Source organism: Vicia villosa, linkage group LG4, assembly GCF_029867415.1.
Source record: "Vicia villosa cultivar HV-30 ecotype Madison, WI linkage group LG4, Vvil1.0, whole genome shotgun sequence".
Classification (NCBI taxonomy): Eukaryota; Viridiplantae; Streptophyta; class Magnoliopsida; order Fabales; family Fabaceae; genus Vicia; species Vicia villosa.
Genome location: NC_081183.1, coordinates 177,497,160 through 177,519,872, shown reverse-complemented (window position 1 = coordinate 177,519,872; position 22,713 = coordinate 177,497,160). Strand labels below are relative to the sequence as shown.

The 22,713-nt window shown below is 32.9% G+C and overlaps 2 protein-coding genes and 1 pseudogene across 2 annotated transcripts; 2 read left to right on the top strand and 1 right to left on the bottom strand.

Annotated features, from left to right (window-relative positions):
• LOC131598388 (uncharacterized) overlaps positions 1-21,767 on the top strand; it is a 57,893-nt pseudogene extending 36,126 nt beyond the window's left edge.
• On the top strand, positions 1,324-4,436 carry LOC131596116 (early nodulin-93-like). Its single transcript, XM_058868688.1, has 4 exons — positions 1,324-1,592; positions 2,667-2,728; positions 3,849-3,924; positions 4,024-4,436. The coding sequence occupies exons 1-4, from the start codon at positions 1,481-1,483 to the stop codon at positions 4,134-4,136; spliced, it is 363 nt and encodes a 120-aa protein (XP_058724671.1). The 5' UTR covers positions 1,324-1,480; the 3' UTR covers positions 4,137-4,436.
• LOC131596113 (endoribonuclease YBEY, chloroplastic-like) lies at positions 8,940-18,700 on the bottom strand. Its single transcript, XM_058868685.1, has 12 exons — positions 18,243-18,700; positions 13,406-13,657; positions 13,210-13,305; positions 12,340-12,517; positions 12,127-12,195; positions 11,940-12,040; positions 11,657-11,749; positions 11,149-11,220; positions 10,185-10,304; positions 10,051-10,101; positions 9,761-9,949; positions 8,940-9,607 (listed from the first exon to the last, which is right to left on the bottom strand). The coding sequence occupies exons 1-12, from the start codon at positions 18,582-18,584 to the stop codon at positions 9,440-9,442; spliced, it is 1,731 nt and encodes a 576-aa protein (XP_058724668.1). The 5' UTR covers positions 18,585-18,700; the 3' UTR covers positions 8,940-9,439.
• Positions 21,768-22,713: the final 946 nt, after the last annotated feature.

The following is a 22,713-nucleotide window of genomic DNA, read 5'->3' as shown; positions in this document are numbered from 1 at the left end:
GGTGTATTGGAAAACCCAATCCCGTGTATCGATAATTCGGGCCGCCCAACGTTTATATCCATGCACCAAGTCCAACATTGTTGAGCATTAGAGGGTGTATTGGGAAAAACTTAAGTTTCACATTGGTTAAAGATAGAGCCCACAAATTATTTATATAGAGTGACACCTCTCACCTTACAAGCCAATTTTATAAGGATGAGTTAGGCCTAACTCTAATTCTATCAGTAGTTGTCAGTTTTTTTTGATTTTTGATATTTCAATGCACTTATTATAAACATCGGCTCAGCACCACATAGTACTTTGTCATATCATTAACTGGTTTTTAAGCAACCAAGTATATCACAATTCTCTAAATCCTCTGTTAGCTCATGATTGTGAACGCCCCATCTGATGAGAACGTGGATGACCAAGACTTAAATGAAGTAATTCAAAGTTTACGAGGTCTTATGACAATCATACATGCTAGGAGAGGAGAGTCAATGGTGGCTTAATGCAATTCTTTCTAAATTTTCCTTTGTTTCAAATTTCGACCAACTCAATTAATGTAAAATATTTCGTGTCCTTACTCCATATTATCACATTAAAATCACAAATTTCATAAATTTATAATAGTAAAAAAATGACCGAATATCAAATTGGTTAACCATTAACATCTAACCATTATTTTCAATCACAACCATTTCGACACAAAACTCAATTGAAAATGACACTCGACCCTTTTGCTAAAAGTAACTGTGGACTTTTCTTTGTTCTTGTAAGTACCTTTCATCTCAATTCTCAAAACTAAGAATAGTATATCGCGCATGGCGAATGATAACTACAATAATATCATAATAAGGTCAATCTTTTATGTCTATGATAAAATAAGAATAAACAAAGATAAAATATTAATAAAATATATTTCTAGATATACAATCTTTCGATGATATAGCTATTCCATCTTCATCTTCATTCATTTTAGACTGCTGAAATAAAAAGACAAATTATTTTTTCATAAAGACATAATTTTTTTAAGGTGGTCATTCTGATACCCTTGAATTTAGTTGGGTATCGGTACTCTCATCCAATCAAATCTTATTAATCAATGACACATCATTTTTTATAATTATTTTATTTTAAAATAAATTTTAATTTTAAACCCGGTACTCAAATACTTATCATGGATATCTAAGAATTTATTTATTTTTAATAAAGTATTTTTTTTTACTTTGTGAAATATATATAATGTGAGGGTTATAATTAACATTTTAAAATATATGAGGTGGAGAGTACAAGCTTGGAGGTGTTGAAAACAGTCATAGTCATAGCCCAACCCAATGAATCAATTTATTTCCATAAAAGTTGCTGCCAAACACATGTGTATCATATGAACAGAGAACAAAACATCAATTTTGTTTCGTCAATCGTTGGTGTTTTGACGGCTAATACTTACAATTGTATTAAAAAATAAGGCTCCATCGATTCAAAGACAAAAAGAAAAATGGGTATTCCTTCAGAACTTAGGGACGCTTGGGTCTCCAAAAGAAATTCTTTCCTTATTCCTTCTCCAGATGAAGAGAGGAAGATCTTAAGGACTAAGAAATGTACCAATGGTAATTTCATTTTCATTCTTTCTTACATAGTTCGCAACTTTTCTTTTTATGTTTAATTGAAATCTAATTATGTGGTTTATGTTAGTTGGTTGCTGATTATTGTTAGATGATTTTGGCTGATTATGAAACAATTGCTCCATTTTTGCACAAGGCCGTCTCAAGTTTTTGGAGGCCCGGTGTAGATTAGCCGCAATTTAACCATAAAAAACTATTAGAAGCCATATGTACTCACGATTTAACCTACCTGATATTTTATGAGGCCTTATTTAGCTATATTTTAACTCTGTAAAACTTGAGGCCCTGTGCGGTAGCCCGCTTTGCACGCCCTCAAAGACGGCCCTGTTTTTGCATGATGTTGGTTGGTATTAGGATTTGGGTGATTATGAAATATTGCTCCCAATGATTTTTTATTTTTTTTTGTATTTGTTTGAGATATGTATTCAATGAAGCACAAACACCGACACTGAGACATCAAGACTAATAATTTGATAAAATGAATAAATTAAAATCACAAGTATAACTTGAGAGTTAAACGCACCTCGTATAACTTGACGTGAGATGCGGGAAACCGTCTCATCAAATCCAACTATTGGTGATGCTTGGGCGTTTGGAATCAGGTGTTCGACCTTTTGGCGCAGGTTATCTTTGTCTTTCGATGTTCTCGAAGGTTCTTTTCGGGTTGGGCCTTTTTGTAATTGGGTTTATGACTGGCCCAGAACATGTTGGAAACTTATTCTTGAATGATTACATAGAACTTTTACTTGGTTAGCCAAATCAATGTTAAACCTAATTGGAGTAGCTTGGGGTAATGCATGTTTATTTAACATGATTAACACTTCAGGTTGAATGCATGTTGCGGTTATGTTCAATTGCTTACATTTTCTCAAATTATTACTTGGGTCATGTTTGTGTTGGTGCTATCATAGCTGGCGATATATCAAATATATGTCTTTATTTCTGTCTCCTCATATGTAAGGCCCAATTATGATATCCTGTCAAAGGTTGTCACTTGCCAGACATAATGAGAAATACGAATTACATATCCTTACTCTTTAGCCTTTTCTTAATATGCAGAAGGTGTGCGTGCTGGATTCAAGGCGGCTGTCGTTGCAGCCATTGCCAGTTCTGTGCCTACAGTAAGTACATTTTCTGTCAGGGAACCTACTAATAAAGATACTATGCTGTGTGCTTTATGTAGTTTCTTTCTTGAATGAAGCTTTCACTTATAATAGAATCTCATGTATTTCTTCTGCTTGTTGGTGTTCATGTCTGCATGAATTGGTGAAAGAAAATCTTCCATGCTCTTTAAGACATCGGTTTTTCATATAGGAGGCAATTTTACCCTGCCAGCACGCATTAAGTACATAACTGAAATTGACCAATCATATGAATTCATTACTTCTCCTGTGGTTGGTGTTTGCGACTAACATCATTTTCCTTGATAGAGTTGTATTGTGGCCATTAGGCATTTGGAGGTGCAGACTCTTGATTTTTGAAGCTCTATAGTGTTGTAATCAAGCTTATTTTCCCTGTTCTTTTGTAATAAGAGACTGACTTTCTATAACTATCACTCTAGTGCGGTACTCAAAGTTGTACAGGATAGAATGTTGGACGGTTAAGAATCAACACTAGAATAAAGTAAATGTAGCAGAGATAAGGATGTTGTGTTGGATGTGTGGTAAGACTAGCGGGATAAGATTAGAAATGACACTATTAGAGAGAGTGTTGGGATAGCACCTACAGTAGAAAAGATGGTTGAAAATAGGCTTATGTGGTTTGGACATGTTGAGTGAAGGCCTGGAGATTCTATTTTATGGACAGTAGATCAGATGGAGATGAGTCAAACAACTAGAGGTAGAGTAAGACTTAGAAAAACCATAAGAGAAAATATTAAGAAAGATCTCAAGAGAAACAAATTGGATAGAAACATGGTATTGGATAGAGCATTATGGCAGTATTTGATCTATGTAGCTAACCTCGGTTAGTAGGATAAGGCTTTGTTGTTGTTGGATTTATCTTCCACGTGGCTTGTTCGACTTAAAGACCAATTCACCTTTTGAAACCTCATTTCGGGCTACCAACTTCTGAAACGTAACTATCAGTGTCATTAAAAACATGTTATATGGCATTGGCAAGTGTAACCCTCAGATGTTTTTGAATGATTGTAAATTATGTTGAAATATAACATTTGTCATTCTATGTCTCTCGATTCATGAATATAAATTCCATTCGATGATAAACTTTTCAAACTTGCAGTTGGCTGCTGTTCGCATGATTCCATGGGCAAAAGCAAACCTCAATTACACCGCGCAGGCACTTATCATATCTGCGGGTACTTTCTCAACTCAAAATAACCAAACAATTGATTTAAGAGAGATATGCTATTATCTTTTGAATGCATATAAACACTTTTTTGTTGGTTTGTGAACAGCATCCATTGCAGGATACTTCATCACCGCCGATAAAACTATCCTGGAATGTGCAAGAAGAAATGCACAGCTTGAATATTCTCTTAGCCACAATCGCGGCACTGATTCATCTTAGACACTTCTTTACTCATCGCCGGTCTTGGCGAATGATTGTGCTATTCCAACCTGTAGGCCTTGTTGCAAAGCTTTCCTTTCCGGGTCTCGGATGGATTTGAAGGTGTGCTCTTCAATAAACTTTTTTTTTCTCTTGTTGTGTAACAGTTATATTTAGAATTGCCTTTACAGTAATCAGTAGGTAATTTCATAAGGAGAGTTTTGGGGAATTGATCTAGCTTGTTTTATTTACAGTTGAAGTTTTGTATAAATATTACAATTTAATAAATTCTTATATTAAAGAATATGTTTCTGTGAGCTAGTATGTACTAAAAAGTATATTCATCTATGTGATAAGAGTTTGTTTAACCAAGCTGTGTTCTTTCTTTCCTTTGGTAAATTATTTCATTTTGAGTTAACCTTGAAGCACTTCAATAATGTATTGAATGACGTTAACATTTAATTAAAAAATTATATTAGATAATGTATATGATTTTTTTAGTGATAAATAATAATAATAATAATTAATATATATATAGATATATATATATATATATATATATATATATATATATATATATCATTTTGTTTTGTAATTTTATACGGTGTAGAATACCAGGTGTATAAAAAGAGTGTCAAAATAGCACACCTCTTAATATAAAGGTCCAAACTATTAACAAAAATCTATCCCGCTGGGAAAAGGTTAAACTTTAAGTTACCAGATTCACCCACCATCAACGATCAGATTTTATCAAAAAGCCTAAAAAATCAAAAGTTAAAATCTACAAGGTCCAAACTATTAACAAAAATCTATCCCGCTGGGAAAAGGTTAAACTTTAAGTTACCAGATTCACCCACCATCAACGATCAGATTTTATCAAAAAGCCTAAAAAATCAAAAGTTAAAATCTACAAGGTCCAAACTATTAACAAAAATCTATCCCGCTGGGAAAAGGTTAAACTTTAAGTTACCAGATTCACCCACCATCAACGATCAGATTTTATCAAAAAGCCTAAAAAATCAAAAGTTAAAATCTACAAGGTCCAAACTATTAACAAAAATCTATCCCGCTGGGAAAAGGTTAAACTTTAAGTTACCAGATTCACCCACCATCAACGATCAGATTTTATCAAAAAGCCTAAAAAATCAAAAGTTAAAATCTACTTCTGAACTAAGGCAGACAATAGGTGCATATAGAGGATAAAGTTTTAAAACTATTAAGTGGTACAAGAGTTGATGTACCTAAATATTATTTATAAACCCAACAAAAAAAAATTATCCTCATCTTTTTTATTCCCTTAAAGAGGACATAATTAAAGACTTTTTAGATGGCATAACTCCTCTATATTTAATCATGTTCTCTAAAGAAAGAAAAACTTATAAAACACCTTTGGATCATTAGGAATAGCTATATGTCACCCTAACCATATAAAGATTATATACCACACAAACAAGACAAGCTAACAATTAACAGAGATGAGAGGCCGTCTCAATCAAGTACCCATAAAAGGGACAAGAGAACATACTGGGGTTAGAAATTATCTCTCTCTTAGACAAGTTTTCTCTTGACGGGAATCTATCTTGCAAAATTTTTTAAGAGAAGATCAAGATCTTAGAAGGAGCCCAACTAATCTAGATAAGAGGGAGGATCCGACTCTCTGACTTTTAAATTCATTTGTCTCTATCCAGGAAAAGTGTGACATCTTGAAGCAGAGATGTGAGCTCTTAAAAAATAGGTAGTTCTTTAAAAAAGAAGGATCTTTGCCACCTGGTGAGCAGTTGCATGCTGGGGCACTCTGCTGAGCCTCAATCGATCTTGGTTATTAGCCATGTTATTTATAATTAAACCAAACAAGTAAGACAGAGCAGAAAAAGTCAAACTCAAACCGAGTGACATTCAAAATCAAATCAAACAACGCAGACAAACAAAATACAGAAATTGATCTTCCATATTCTTTGAAAATCAAATTCTAAAACAATATGAAAGTGCATTTTCATAGTTATCTACAACTCATAAAAATGAAAAATGGCAAAAATGCGGGGAAACTAAAAATGGATAAAACTCATTGCTCAGTTATACTACCTAACAATAACTATAACGACCTATATATTGATGTATATTACACAATCTACTGTTCATATTTCTTAATGCATGTATAGAAAATCAAATATGAAGAAAAAAATTGAATTAAAAAACTTACCAAATGTATAGTTGATGTTGAGCATTTTGATCGATTGAATGTTGAGAGTAGAAATTGACAAACTACTTGAATTGGAAACAAAAATTGGAAGTAAGGAATGAAAGTGAGAAGAGTTTTAGAGTGTTTTTGTCGGAAATGAGGAACAGAGTTTGTCGCATATTTAATTAATACCCCGTCCAGAGGTGCACTTTCGTATGTTATACGAAGATACATTTTTGTATTAATTTTTGGCAAAAGTGAGGGTCTTACTCACTTACAAATGAATTGAGTGTGAACTGGAGTGCGTCCAAAAGTACATTTTCGAATTTCAGTGACAGTTTTGGTATTTTCACGTGAGCACCCCTAATGGAAAATCATTTTTGAAAAATTATACCTTGTTAGCTCAACAAAAACTCGATTGTATGCACTTTCTATAAGATGGCCCACTTCATGGAAACACATCTACTTTTCACTTGGTACTAGTATTTTACCAAGAATCGGAGCTTCTAGAATATCATTGTATCGTTTTTTATTCCCATATAATTTCATGTAATCCTTATAAGAAGTTAACTCTTTAATAAGATTATGATGGACAAGTGAATGACTATCCCCCTATCTATTAAGGTTGAAACAATGCGAAATTTGCAGTTACCATCATCACAAGCATCTAAATCTTTTCAATATACTTGTGCATAAAAACGTGCATCTTCTCAATGTATTTTATTTTTGGCGTAAGTGGGGACGGAGACAGTTTATTGATGCGAGCATCCTTACTAGAATATTTTTTGAAATGTGAAAGAGGAGAATATGAATAAAGTGGGTCAACATGCTCAAATAATGGTGGTGACCATTTCATAAAATAATAACTAGGAGTTAGCTTAAACTTCGTTGGAGCACCTTTAGTGTTTTTACTTATTCCACTAACGGTTTCATATTAGTGGTTTCTGAATATGACATCTTACTCATCTTCTTTTTGTAGTGCAACTTCATGTTATAATCAACTTTCATAAATCTTTTCTGAATAACCTTTCATTTCCCCATAATAGAAATGTTTGGTTTACCATCCTCGATCTCACCATCATCATCAAACTAGAGTTTTTTCTGGTGTGTGTTTGTTTACCTTAGCCATATGTATAGGTCTATCGAGCTTCATTTTTTTGGTTATTACATAATCACATGGATGACTGTATGATTTTTTAAGTGTACTACCACACTTAGAGCTATCTGAAATAATTTTCTCTACTCACATAACTCCATGATAAATAAAATTCAATCCGGAACAAGATATACTACCAAACAAACTGTGAATACAATTTTTTCCCTCAAATTACGCTCTAACTGTGAATACTTTGACCAAAGGATGTTTGTATCTTATTGTGCTGTAGTACAATTATATTGTGCATTACTTTCCAACTCTTTCATAATTCACTCTTAATATCTTCCAACCATTTCTTCAATCTAAAATGAGCTTATTCAACTTTGTGTGGTGGTTGTGATGGTGTTGACAAGATGTCTAACCAGATCATTTTCTCTTGCATGGCAGAATTAACATAATACTCCTTAGTAGAAGAATTGATTACACTATTTGAAGAGTTGATTACACTATTTCACGCTTCCATTATGGATTGTAATATTTGTATAGGTTTGACCGTTTTTTGGTCCTCACCCTTGATTTGTTTGTTTACCAAGATTCTCTTGGTTTTATATCTCATATATTTTGTTATGTGATAACGACACAATAAATCATATGATATAGAAAATATTTTTGCAATAGAACTCATAAGTGAAGTATTGTAATTAGTGACAATCGTCAGTAGCATATTTTCATTGTGACACGTTTATAGAGCCTACCTAACATTATCCTCATTTTTCACATTTCAAAAAAGCAAAGCTAGTTGCATATGTTATATTTGTAGAAGTATCATCAACAATTTTAAGCAGGCGTATTTTGTATTTGTTTGTCATATATGTTGAATCAATTATCAATACATTGAGAAATATGTTAAACAACTTCATGGATTCAAGATGCATTAAAAAAAAAAACCTCAAACAGATTTTTCATCTTCACGCACTTTATACTTAAAAACATAATGATGTTCATCCAACAATTTCAATAAATGCCGCACTTCAGATCTTGGGCTCCTTATTGCCTTGTTATTTATGTGTCAAACATTATAAACTTGTTTGCCTTGTTATTTATGTGTCAAACATTATAAATTTGTTTAATGCTTGAGACATTATCCTGTCTTTTTCGTTTCAAATTCGTAAATATGTTTTCGAATTGAATCATGTTCATTGTCATCTCAACAACAATTTCCTTTTCATCACAATCTAAACTAAAGACAATAGGATGATTGACGAACTTGCATTCTAATATATGGTTACCAAACAACATAATAGATTTTCAAATATTTGTTTGTTGTGTGGTACCCGCACAATTTAAAAGAACATATACACTTCTTTGTTTTATTGTTCTATGTATCTTCTTTACAATAATTATCAAATTTATGATGTTGAAATACAATTTGATTGTTATCACACAAAATAATTAAATAAGAAAATAATTTTTGAGAGAATTTAAGAAAATATGATATTGAATCTTGAACGAGAGGTTTAAGAATTTAATCATCTATAAAAATTTATAAGATTACATTCGAACAGTTACTTTTTGTTTTCCGGACTTATAAGTTTCGTGAGTAACCTCCTTTTCTAAAGGTTTGATTATATGTATTTCAGTTTTTTTCCGAACAATTTTGGGATTGCTTGCAGTTTGAATTCAATATTGAACCGATATCAAACAGTTGCTCAATCACCCTTTTTCATGTTCTCTTGGCAACACCTTTTGAGTTACCACAATCTCATGTGCACTTACAAATCCATCATTCAAACTATAATTTTATGCAATTGTTATGTTATCGTCACCTTATGATAGTAAAGTTGAATTTGTATTGTTTTCGATGTATTCTACCAAATTGAAAGAATAATTGGTTACAGATTTTTATGACTAAAATAAATGAGATGATAGTATATTTCCTTCATCTTTAACTTTTTGTGAAGGAATATAAATGGGAACAAAAAATAATATGGGTATAAACTCACACCCCTATAGAAAGTGATTGCAATCATTGTAGTAGCCTTCAGCTGCTTAGAATGCATATCGGTAGATGGCGTCGGCTACACCATCTTCATCGTTGCTTAAACCAATTACGTCAGCCACAGCTTTAGACTTCTCTGATCCATTACTGAGTGCAATACCTAAAGAAGCCAGCTCAAGCATCTCCACATCATTTTCCCCATCACCAATAGCCATTATCTGCACATCATAAATTTGGAATGAAGAAATGTGAGGATGGAAGTTAACTCAAATATGGTACAACTCTATAGGTAAGATAACAATCTTACTTTCAGAGTTTGGGGCAAAAAAACAATGAAATAAATGTTAGAGTTGAATAGATGTTCATTGTACCTCGGTAGCAGTAACTCCCAAGTGATCCAGTAGTACTTTTACACTTTTCCCTTTAGATGTTCCCAAGGGTACAATTTCCAGCATGTCTGGCACAGCTTGAACAACACTGGCGCGACCGCTTGTTGCATCTGACCAGTATGGACGTATTGTATCTGCCACATTCTGGCGAGTGCCTAAGAAGATCATTTTCTGTAGAACCAAATGTAGTCATTAGGAAGATATCCCAAGTGATAATTATAATTGCAAATTATACTATAATTGAGGGAACAAGAATTTGTCCCAGTGAATACCTGTATGTCTGCAGATGCCAGAAGATGTTCAACAGAAGGGATGATCTCAGCCTGAAAAATATTTTTGTCTAAGGCAAAAAGAAAATAGCATAGTAGAATACAAGCAAACATATAGGATCCCGAAAATAAGGTACCTTTGGTTCACGGTATATTGTATGAAGTGAATCGACAAGTGGGTCATCAAAAAGTGTTAAGCAGCGGCCTTCACAAAATGCAATAAGTGGAACCTTATTCTCCAAAGAGTAAAGACATGCCTGCATACAAGAAATACAATTCTTATATATGTTCCAAGAACCTTCCCGCAAAATAATTAAATTCCGAAGTAATTACACATTTAGGCTTGAAATCTGAAACCCTACATCTTTTTGTTATGTAGATAATTGGGATAGAAAATCGATTTCCACATATCCATGCAAGTGAGCTGGATAGAAACAGTTTCTTTTTCATTGGGTAAAAAGAGAGCAGAATTTGAAACTTTGTAGTCGATGAACTTAAGGTGGTTATTGAGGGAGGGTGAGGGATGCATAGATACCGGTACGAGTACGAAGTATGAAAGTTTAAAATTAAGGTACAGGCTTTTCAATAAGAACATGAAGTTTTTTTATAGTATAAATGAGAAATCTAAATTGTTCAATTCACAACAAAACATCACAATAAAAATTAAAAAAGTCAAAACTTGGGGTTGGTTACCACTGACAAAGAAATTTGTAAGTTATTTTATTATATTTTTATTATATTTATATATAGGAGAAAGCTACGGTCAGTAACAGCAAAAGAATAATGAGAAAAAATGGAGTACCACAAATCCATACGCGCACCATATCGAATACATACCCAGTACGGGTGGGTGCTTTACCCTTTTACAAGTACCCATGCTTCAGAGGTCAGAGTTTGGTTTAGGGTTTAAACGATAACACAACCATAATCTTTCATAAGCAATAGGGAAATAAAGTGGTAAACAAAGCCACAGCAAACCTTTGCAATTAAGTCAAAGGACAAAAAAGTAAAGGACATGTCGAAATCCAATTAAGTATTTGTCATTACTTTTGAAGGAAAAGTTGTTACGAAAAAATGAAAAGGGAGGATTAAAGAGATTACCTCTCTACAGACGTTTGGATCTAAGTTACTCCTATATATTTCCCGACCTTGTCTACCATAAACAAGCAATCCCTGGAATCATATGGTTTAAGGAATATAAGGCACAGGGTAATAACAGCATCATAAAACATAGAAGAAACTATGAAGTGGGATAGTTGTAAGCAAAATTAAAATCAGAAACGATATTTTATTGGTCATTCAGTCAAACAATACAATGCTAGCCTTAGTTTATTGAAAAGCAAACTAATAGTATCTGTCAAAAAATAAAAACTTCTCGTAGTAAAGGCATGCATCTTACTTGTCAAAAAATATCTTCACTGAATATACTTAAAATTTTTTGAAACTCTATTGTTCAGCTATTTTTAATGAGATTGAGATAGCATAACTATTCAAGGTAAATTTTGAAGAATATTGATTAGCAATTAGCATATAAAACATGTATACAAAATTCTTAATATACAAACAAATGCTTTCAGGTTTAACATAATTGAAAGGCACAGAGAATTACCTGTACGAAAACCCCTGGAGAAAATTCTGAAACAATGCCATCTTTTCCGGCTAAATCCACACTCTTAAAAATATCTATAACAGCTGGACGAGCCTAATTACCAATGTTCAAGGAATAAAACTAATGATCAGATCATGTATTCAACCATATGAATGTCTAAATTTATATTAGAAAAATTATTAACATATATAGAAGTAGCAGCAACCAATGATTGACATGCATTAGCCAATATATAATAATAGCTCATGGTATCTTGAAAAATCATGGCTCTATAATATCTTACTTTTCCCGTGGCTATCACAATTTTCACACCCCTTGCTGAGGCCTCTCTCAAAGCCTTGACAGTTGAAGTAGAAATTTGACTTTTGCTGTTTAGCAATGTTCCTTTATATAATATCATACAGGATTCTATTAAAACCCGATAAAAGGATAATGGAAAATGTAAAGAGTATGTTTCGCAGTGCTCTTACCATCCATGTCACAGAATATATGGCTGAACTTTGGTTTGTAAAATCTAAGACCGCCTTCTTTCTTCCTGTCTTTTGACAATTCATCTATAAGATTACTTGCCCACGTACTTTTTGTGCAAAGAGGGTTACTTGAATGAGAGGGAAGCAAGTAAACCCAAAATATCATACAAGTTCACAAATGTTAGTGCATGCTAGCAAAAAAATTACAATTACCATCTGAACTGTTTTGGTGAGAATTTGAATTTGTTTCCGTCTCATATGCACTCTTTATTAGCCCTTTTCCTTTCCAATCAAGACTCTTTAAAAGGAGTTCCTCTTCTTTTTCCATTTCTACTTCAGCCTCTTCGCTTATTTCATGATCAAATCCCAAAAGATGTAACAAGCCATGGACCTACAAAAAGAATAAATATGAACTACTCCCTCCAATCCAAAATAAGTGTCGTATAAGTGTGATTTAAGGTTCCTTCATAGATTAAGAAAAGTAACAAATGAATGAATAAGTAAAACAATTTTACAAACCTGTGACCATTAACTACTGGCTTTTAACAAATGACATAAATGCATAGTGAAATATAATGAATTCAAAGTCATGCACACAATATTAATTTTGGGGTAAAATTGGAATAAACTAATTTATGTTGCATTGAGAAAGTAAAATGACACTTACTTTGGAACAGAGGAGTAACTAATTGTGCTTCACACAACATAAACAATGTTAGAATATAAGAAAGACAGTGTATTATTTCACTTTCCACCTTATGCATCTCAAGTTTCATTTCAACCAACAATTTATTTCTACACGAGTAAGTTTAATACTTTAGCACTCGGTGCATAGATTCTTGTAATGCAATGCAGACCTTCTCTGTTTTTAAGTGTGTGCATTTGATAGCTGTCGGTGTTGTTACTTGACTTTTATTTTCTCCCTTTTGAAATGCCCAGAGAACTCTATTTCAAGATTTATAGTTAACAACACATATTTCAAAGGGTTAGTTTGAAGTACAAACTTTTCTTAATGAAAATAAAGAAAAAAACTGAATAAAATTTCAACTCAGGACATAAAATAGTCAGAATATCGAGACCAACCATGAGGATACGGATCTCGTCGAGAAGAGTGTGCCCTCTGTCCTCTGCTTGTCTTGCCGCTGTCTCAAGAGAAATTACAATATCCCCCAACATAAGCTGCAAACAAAGGAATTCATCAAGCACTTATCAATCAGCATTCCATTTAAGTTGTAAGGTTTTATACTTATGATTATGAGATAGAAATTGCAATTCTTACAATAGGAACGTCGAGTCCAGGTATATGTTGTGACATTGAGAGAACATCGGTAGCATGATCTTCATCTCTCCACTCCTTATTAAGTTTTCGTATAAACTCATCATTGCAAAGAAGCACGGATAACTCAACACTTTGAAATCCACCAACATCATCTATAGCAGTATCTCTTGTTTTATACTCAGAGCCTTTCAAACCATCAAATGCCAGTTTCATTGCCATTGGAACATTTAGACGAAGCAACTCTGCAATATTCTGCACACCGTAAAAACAAAGACCCAAAAAAGAATGAATAATGTAGAATTCAGATATAAATATTTTGTTCTTTAAAACAAAAACAAAACAAAAAAAGCATTAGATGAATGTAAATTAACAATAATAATTCAAGTTCCCACAAACTATTTCACATTATGAGAGATGTACACTAGAGGCTTCCATTGCCACCTCAATTTCCCATTATGAGAGATATACACTAGAGGCTTCCATTGCCACCTCAACATTGTTGGGAAAGATATCAATTAAAACACCTAATACAAAGCCACCAGATGAGTATTTTTCTCACACTATAAGAATGACAATAGAACAACAAGAATATCGTCTTTTTGTAAATGAATGAATATACAAAAATTGATTGTATTTATTACAATCTCGCCAACACAAAATGGTGGTTAAATACTCTTTTGGTTTTTCTTTCAAAAGACTTTCACTAGGATGATATTATAAATGAAAGAAAGTATGTTTTTATAGTCAATGCATGCAACAAATAGATGGCTATAATATAAGGAGAAATTGTCTTTTTTTTCTTTCTATTAGTTTACTAAAAGTTATTCCGTACTTTAATTTCATTTACTATTTATGATAGTGTTTAATCCTTCTTATTTCTCCTTCTAAAGAGGAAACTCATCAATCCTGAATAGAGGAAGATTCTACATGTATCACATTGATGGGTTTCCTCTTTGGAAGAAGAGAAAAAGAATTAGTAAACACTATAACAGATAGTAAATGAAATTAAAGGAAAACTTTTTGTAAGCCGATGGAAAGAAAAAGAGAAAACTCCCCCTTATATTATAGGCATCTATTTGTTGCATGCATTGGCTATAAAAGCATACTTTGTATTATTTATAGTATCATCGAAGTGAAAGTCTTTGAGAGAAAAATCAAAAGCATACAACCACAACCACCATTTGTGATGGTGAGATTGTAATAATCATTTTTTGTATTCTCATTCATTTTTTTTGTATTCTTATTGTTTCATTGTTATTATTATAGTGTGAGAAAAGTATGATCCTGGAATAATCATTTGTTGATCTTGTATAATTGTATAAAGTGTTTTAATTGGTATCTTTTCCAACAAATGGTATTAGAGTCATGGTTAGGCTCGGCAGGGGAGCAGAAGTGGGATCCTTGTATGGATCAAGGCTAGTGATGTGGGTGGCTTACACTTGTAGAGGAGATTGTTAAATTCAAGTGTGAGTGATTAAGTTCCACCTCGACTAGAAATGAAGAAAATGTTGAATATATATATATATATATATGAGAAAGGACCCATGCACCCACTGCCTTAAGGTTTTGGGTGGATATGTGGTGTCCATCGGTACTCTCCGAACTCCCCAACAACTCAGAGTTAGATATGCCTTCATATATCCTGGAAGATTCCTATAGAAGTTTCCTCTAACTTCCATTGCTACCTCAGCATAACTAACTTTTAGTTATGACTAGGTGCAGTAGGTTATGATATAACTTACTTTTAGTTATGACTAGGTGTAGTAGGTTATGATAGCTTTATGGTGTACGAATAGGATATCTATATAAGTCCAAATCTACTTTGTAACAAACTTAGAATGGAAGCCTCTAGTGTTCATCTCTCACAGACATGACTTCAATCTAGTCAAACAAATAATGTCACCCTATTTCAAGCTTCAAATTATTATAGCCATTAGCAATAGCACATTCTTATTATTATCTTCTTTTTTTCACAAATGAATAAGACTTATACGTTTAAGATAAATCTATATTATCTCTAGCTTGTTGCTCTTATTATCCTCTTTTCAATTCTCAAAATTGTTGCAGTAGCATAACCGATAAAAACATCAAGCCACTAAAGCTTGTACTTAGGCATGGCAAGATCACATTGAAGCTCTGGTTAGTTACTTTAGCATAGGAGGAATAAAGGAAACACAGCCGGTAAGAATTGATGTGTTAGAGGCAGTAAATTCCAAGTCAGTTAAGTTGTTAGGTTGTTAGGTTAGTTAGGATTAGTTAGTATGGTTGCGTTAGTATGGTTGCCCTTCTTCCCTATATAATAAAGGGAATGAACTAACATTAATATCTATCTTTGTGATTGGTTTTATCCTGTGGAAGAGAGTAGGCTAATAATTCTTTCTTTTCAATCAATAAAACCCCAAGGACGGGTAATTCCCTTTCCTCAATCATTTTCACTGTCAGTGACCTAACAACTGGTCCGAACTGCCACCATGATGGTCAGCACCATAGAAAACATAATGAATTCCTTGGAAACGGTGGTTGATGAGCACAACCATCTGCGGTGATGAATCTCTAACTGAAGTAGATTACAAGATTGCTTTTAGAGCTCACAAAAAGCAAAAAACTGAAGATGATGGTGGTTTTTTAGAGATCCATAACAGCAACAAGACTAATGACCTCTTTCGAGATGACAAGGAGGACAAGCGCCCCATCCACAATCTTGGGTCAACAAGGTGAAATTACCAACCTTGGATGGCAATGATCCTTTGGGACGGATAGCAGGTGCAGAAAAACTATGAGGTACAAAGAATCACAGACTCGGAGAAACTTTGCCTCGCTTTCATTTGCCTGTTGTTCATTGGTTCCATTTTTTTGGCATCAAGGATCTAGACCTACCAATATGTCTTGGCAAGATTTTACTGAAGCTTTGGTTTGTTGCTTTAGCGATATTGGTCGTGGAATGGTTTTTACAAGCGTCACGCATCTATTCAACAGAAAGGGAACTTGAATGATTACATCCAAGAATTCGAGTATTGGTTGCTCAGGCTGGAAAATCTACTCTGCCCTAGGTTATGGGTTACTTCATGGCAGGATTACGTTCCTGTTGTGTAACCTCATCCGTCCCCATAATCTGAAAGCATTGGTCACGACAATGCAGATTGCATGTGATATGATATCAATGCAGCCCTGGCGGATAAGATGACATCAAATGGATATCCTAATCAAAATCCTAACGACTACCTCTACTACTTAGAAGGAGGCATTGTGGCTCGAACCGGGGTCTCAGATAACACAGCAATCACGTAGAAGCCAAACAATTTAGGACGACCCATAATTGATGAATGAACCAATATGGGTAATTCTTCAAAATCAGATTCCTAAACCTGGGGAAATTCCAACAATTGGCGTAAAAAAGTATCCTTAAGTTACCATATCCAAAATATCTTACACGGATCCAAGAAAATAGTTGTTTGCAATGCAACACACCCTTCGTTCCAAGTCATTTTTGCCCAGAAAATGGTCTGCAGGTGACTAAGCGCAAACGAAGAATTCAATGATGAAAGTGAAATTGAGCAAAAAGACGACGTCGAAGGGATCCACCCAAAGGTTGAAGAACCGGAAATGAAACGTCTTGAACTCTCCAAATGCTTTGCTAGCAGCCTAACCCCTCTAAGAATCATGAAATTAGAAGGGGAAATGGAAAAACAGATGTGATGATTCTCATAGACTGTGGTGCAAGCCACAGTGTTGTCGAAGGCGGATGACGGTGAGCCGAAATCTCGCCATGCCATCTGCTTTGCGTCACCGTTACAGCGGATTATGGTGGAAAAAAAACGCTATATCAACCAATATTTACCATTGCGGCAAGCCCAAAAACCGCCACGTTTATCCGCCACTATTTGATAACACTGGCAAGCCATAATTTCATTTCACACGTTTGGTTCAATACTTAGGGCTGCAAACAAAGGAAACTCCATCTTACAATGTAAGACTAGCTGATGAGCAGAGCAAATCCACTCAAGGCTACTGTCAAGGGTTAAAGGTGACTACAGGGTTTATAAATGTGTTCAAGATTTCTTTGTTTTTGAACTTGGGATGTGTGGATCTAATTTTAGTGGAAGATTGGCTTGTCAATTTAGGAGAATTCAAAGTAAATTGGGGAACTCTATCCATGAAAATCCACGCCAACAGTGGCATCATTGAAATAAGGGGTGATCCAAGTATGTCCAAATTCTTAATCTCACTACCGACTCTATCGAAGGTCATTGACATTGCAGCCATCTCTGTCCTATGGAATCTACATGTTGAATATACTCAATGCATGCATACTAATGCTGTCGAACTGTGAACTGGCATATCAATTTAGCCTCTAAAGAATATGAAAATAATAAACAGTTTCTTAAACTATATGAAACCAGTCTCATTAATCCCTGGTATCTCTTGTCTATATATAAAAGCAAAGACTAATTTGACTGAATTTATGTATGCACAGTGCAACAGAGCATGAAAACATTTTTCTCATCAACTGGCATATATTTCTTACATTACCCTCTAAAGTGATTATTCCTATTATCATCACTTTAACAAATGAGAATTTTAGATAGTTTAAGCAATTCAAATATGCTAAAAATATCACAACCCATTTTTAACCTCTATAACACCGACACCTCTAGAAAAAAATTGTGTTTATCGGTGTCGACGTGTCAGTGCCGATGTCATGTTTCCGGTGTCTATCCACTAAAATTTGTTTATCAAAATAACACAACTCTTAGTAAAAATCCTCCTGAAAAATTGTTTGATTAACGCAACTAATAGAGTGAGATTGATTACTAATTATTAATTATAAAGCACAAACCAAGATTTCAGGATCATCTGGCAAATCTTCTTCAATGCAAATGGAGACGGAGAGTTCCAACTCCTTCGGCTTACTCTTCGGCGTCCGGCTTCTGACTTTCCGATACTCCCTCCGTCCGCCGGCGTTTGCACGGACTCCGCGAAACGGTTGCGACAGCTGCTTCTTGACGCTGTTATCGAAAAGGGGAAAGGAGACACGTCGAGGAGGGTGACATGAAGGGAAGGTGTTATCGTTGGTGTTGAATGCGGAATAGAAGTGAGGGTGATGGGCGCACGTGACGGCACGTGCCATGGCGTAGTTGAAGGGAGTGTGGCGGAGGTAGGTAGAGAAACGGGGAAGCATGTAGGAAGGAGGGTATGGATGGCTATTGATTGTTATCTTTCGATGTTGGTTTCGTTTCTCTCTGCGGAGCGGGAGATGGAAGTAGTCGCACTGCCACTGGTGTTATTACCCAAAGATCTAAACTTAGTTTTTATAGTCATAATTATATTATAAGAGTTCTTAAAGTTATTTTATTATGATAAATTGATTTTTTAAGTTTTTTTTTTTTAAAAATATTTTACTCTTTAAGTATTTTTAGTTGAATTAGGATCTAACTTCCTTTACATAAGACTATATGAGAGAAGTGTAGTTTTTATAGGTTTATTAAATAATTGATGTATATAATTAATATATATTAGATACATTAATTATTCAACAAGCTTAAAAAATGAGTTGTTTCTATTATAAAATCTTCCGTAGCTATAGAATATTCCGTTACATTTGAGATTTTCTCAATTAATTTGAGATTTTATCAATTAATTGAGAAATTAATTTGAGATTTTCACAATTAATTGGGAAAATCTCACGCTTCCGTATATGTCATAAAATTATGGGAAAATTCCAAGATTTAATATGTTTTAAAGCTTTCGTAGATATATCTACGAAATAAAACAATGTTAAACAAAAAAAATGGTACTTTTGGAGTTGCATCTAAAGAAGTACGAGGATATTTTTATCAACTTGATAATGCGTGAGAGATCTATGAGATATATTGAAAAATCATCTTGTTGAAATATAAAAAATTTAGAGTGGGGTAAGGTTGATATCATAAAATGAATCGGGTGGAATAAAAAATAATTTAAGCTATTTGTATAGGAGATTGGATTAGGTGAGTTCACTATTGGGGTGGCTTTGAGACTTTAGACCATTATAAAGATGAACAAGCGATTAAATTATTATTTATTGAGTGATTAAAATATATTCTTTCCGTCTCATAATGAGTGTTTTAGTTCACTATTTTATGTTGATTAAAAAAATGTGTATAAAGGTTTTACTATAATATTTTTATCATATATTGGGAATGATGAAATTTGTATTAATTAGAGGGTAAAATTGAAAAAATTATGTTGGAAATTGAAATGAATCATTCATTTTAGGACACTATTTTGGGCCAGTTTGTTTCAGCTTTAAAAAAATAGATTTTTTCTTTGTATTTTTTAAAATAGATTTTCCAAAATCATTTTTTTAAATATTACAAGTTTTTATATATTCATTTCTTCTAAAATGAAACACTAATTTTGACATCCTATAACATAAGCATATATTATTGAAGACCAACACTTAGTCAAAATCGCAATTTTAAAAAAAATTATATTTCAAAATTGATTTTTATGAAAATCTATTTGAAATAGCTTCAAAATTAAGTGATTTTTTGAAATTTTGATATCTAAATTTTTTTCGATAAATTGATGAAATTCAAACAAAATTTTCATTTGAAGTTTTTATAAAAAATTTCTTTGTAAATATGTTTTTCACAAAATTATGTAACATTATAAAAATTATTTTAAAGAAAGCCAAAATAAACGGGCCCTTTATTTTAAATGAATTACTCATTGTGAGACGAAGGGAGTATTATTTATTGAGAGTGAACAATTAATTTAGAGGGATTAGGTGAGTTTACTATTTGGGTGGCTATGTGACTTTAGACATTATAAAGATGAATGACTGATTTAATATATTATTTATTGAAAGAGAACAATTAATTTAGAGAAATACAAGCGAAAAGTCACCAAAGTTACAAACACCCAAAGTCACCAAATCCTTCCCATTTGTATACTATGAAATGAATACATTGTAATTGAAAGAAGCCGAGTGCAATGGGGTAGAATATAGTAAAGTGGAATGAAATTTTTTACATTGTTTAAGTTTTAGGATGGAGGAAGGCAATATTTTGTTGTAGATGGCTATTAAGTCTACTTAGATACTATTTGCCTAAGGATTTTTGTTTGTATAAGGATTTTGATTCTAAAATTTGTTATTGTGTTTAGTATGGGCCGTGATAAAAAATTTGAGGATTACTTATTCTATGCTATGGTGAAAAGAAAATTTATGTGCAATTCTTAAAGCATTTTTTTAAAATCGAAAATATATTTTTGGTACCTACCTTTTTTAAATTACATTTAGTAATATATTTTCGATTTCTAATATAAATGTATAACTAGGGCCGATAAAAGAGGTATGCAAGCCGTGCCTTTGCAAAGGGGCCTCCCAATTAATGGGGCCCATAATTTACTGATATTTCAATAAAAAAAACTAAGGAAATAAATAATTGAATAAATAAATCCACATTTCAATAAATAATGATATAAGCTTTAATAACATTAATGATTCCATTCAGAAATAAATAATATAGCAAGTTAATTATACTTAAACAAATAATTTCAATCATATAAATTAATAAATGTTATAATCTCTTACAAACATCTCTTACAAAAATGATGTTGATCATCTCTTATAAATGGGGGGAGGCACGTGGATTTCCAAGTATGCTAGGTTCCATTGATTGTATGCATTGAGAATAGAAAAATTGTCCAGTTGCATGGAAATGTCAGTTTTGTCGACCACCTGCTTGAAGTAGTGGCATCACAAGATTTATGGATTTGGCATGTATTTTTTGGTATTGCAGGTTCAAACAATGACATTAACGTACTAAACCAATCAAACGTATTTAACAATGTCTTGGAAGGACTGAAGCCCACAATACAATACATAATTAATGAAACTCCATATAATATGGGGTCTTATCTAGCTGACGGTATGTATCCCGAGTGGGCCACATTTGTCAAGACCATTCTAATGCCTCAAGGAGAAAAGGGGAAATTGTTTGCCCAACATCAAGAATCAGCTAGAAAGGATGTGGAGCGAGCATTTGGAGTGCTTCAATCTCGATTTGCAATTATATGGGGTCCAGCGCGTGCTTGGCACAAGAAAACCCTAAAATATACAATATATGCTTGCATCATATTACATAACATGATTGTTGAAGATGAAAGACACATGTATGGAGGTGATTTTAGTTACGCTTATGATAATGTGGATAACGACATTTCAACAAATGGAACATTTAATGGTCCTCATCATAATCTCGCAAGAAGGCTACAAAGAAGAACATGTCTTCGTGAAAAACAAGTTCATCAACAACTTCAAGCAGATTTAGTGGAGTATATTTGGGAACACTTTGGACACTGGCATGATGAAGTTTAATTTTTACTAATTATGTGATGTTATTTATTTTTATCGTTTTTAATTATATATGTCATGTGTTTTAAGTTAGTTTTAATTATTGTTATAAAAAAATTAAGTTTAATTTTATTTATTTGTTTATTTATTGTTTTTATTTTATATTATTAAAAAGATTTAAATTAGTATTTTAATTTATAATAAAACTAAATATGAATAAAATATAATGTTAAAAAAACCTAAATGTGGGTTGCACCATTGAGTTAAAATTGTAAGACCTAATATGAGTTCTTTAAAGTTGTACCATTGGAGTTAAAATTAATTGAGTTGCTTTAAAATGACGTGGCTTAATGGGATCCACAAAATAATCTAAATATGGGTTGCACCATTGGAGGTGCTCTTAACTGACTCATAGACTTAGAAAATATGCTAAGTCCTAGATATTTGGTGAACTTGTCAAACCTAATCATTTGTCGAAAACCCTTTTCAAAATTTTGGACATATTTTGAAGAGAAATCCTAATCTCGTGGATCTGTTTTTGAGATTCTTCAAAACCATGTTTACTACGCTAGTTGAGACCTCTCGATCGACATAGGCAGTGTGCCGACGACCAAATGTTTTCATACTTAGTCATTTTTCTAAAAAGTTGCCATTAGAACCGACCCAACACCTCTTGAGACGTGAGATAAAAATTTAAATTAAATATTTTAATATCATAAAAATATTTTTATTTTAGATTAATATATTTTAATTTTAATTTTTTTAGAATGTAAAATTATTAAATTATTCTAATCAATTTTATTTAATATTTTATTTTAATTAATAATAAAATCAACACATCGTACTTTTCATTTAAATGACTATAATTGAATAAACATCACCAAAGTTCTTTAAAAAACTTAGAGAACTTAAAAGCTTATTATTTTAACAGGTCCGTCTTTGAAGGTGTATAAGACAAAATACTATCCAA

Excerpts from the sequence above, each read along its gene's own strand:
- LOC131596116 (XM_058868688.1), top strand. The coding sequence starts at position 1,481 with ATGGGTATTCCTTCAGAACTTAGGGACGCTTGGGTCTCCAAAAGAAAT. Across the intron at positions 1,593-2,666 it reads GACTAAGAAATGTACCAATG|AAGGTGTGCGTGCTGGATTC; the intron begins GTAATTTCATTT and ends CTTAATATGCAG. Across the intron at positions 3,925-4,023 it reads GGCACTTATCATATCTGCGG|CATCCATTGCAGGATACTTC; the intron begins GTACTTTCTCAA and ends GTTTGTGAACAG.
- LOC131596113 (XM_058868685.1), bottom strand. The coding sequence starts at position 18,584 with ATGCTTCCCCGTTTCTCTACCTACCTCCGCCACACTCCCTTCAACTAC. Across the intron at positions 11,221-11,656 it reads CTCCAGGGGTTTTCGTACAG|GGATTGCTTGTTTATGGTAG; the intron begins GTAATTCTCTGT and ends ATATGATTCCAG. Across the intron at positions 10,305-11,148 it reads ATCCAAACGTCTGTAGAGAG|GCATGTCTTTACTCTTTGGA; the intron begins GTAATCTCTTTA and ends TCTTGTATGCAG.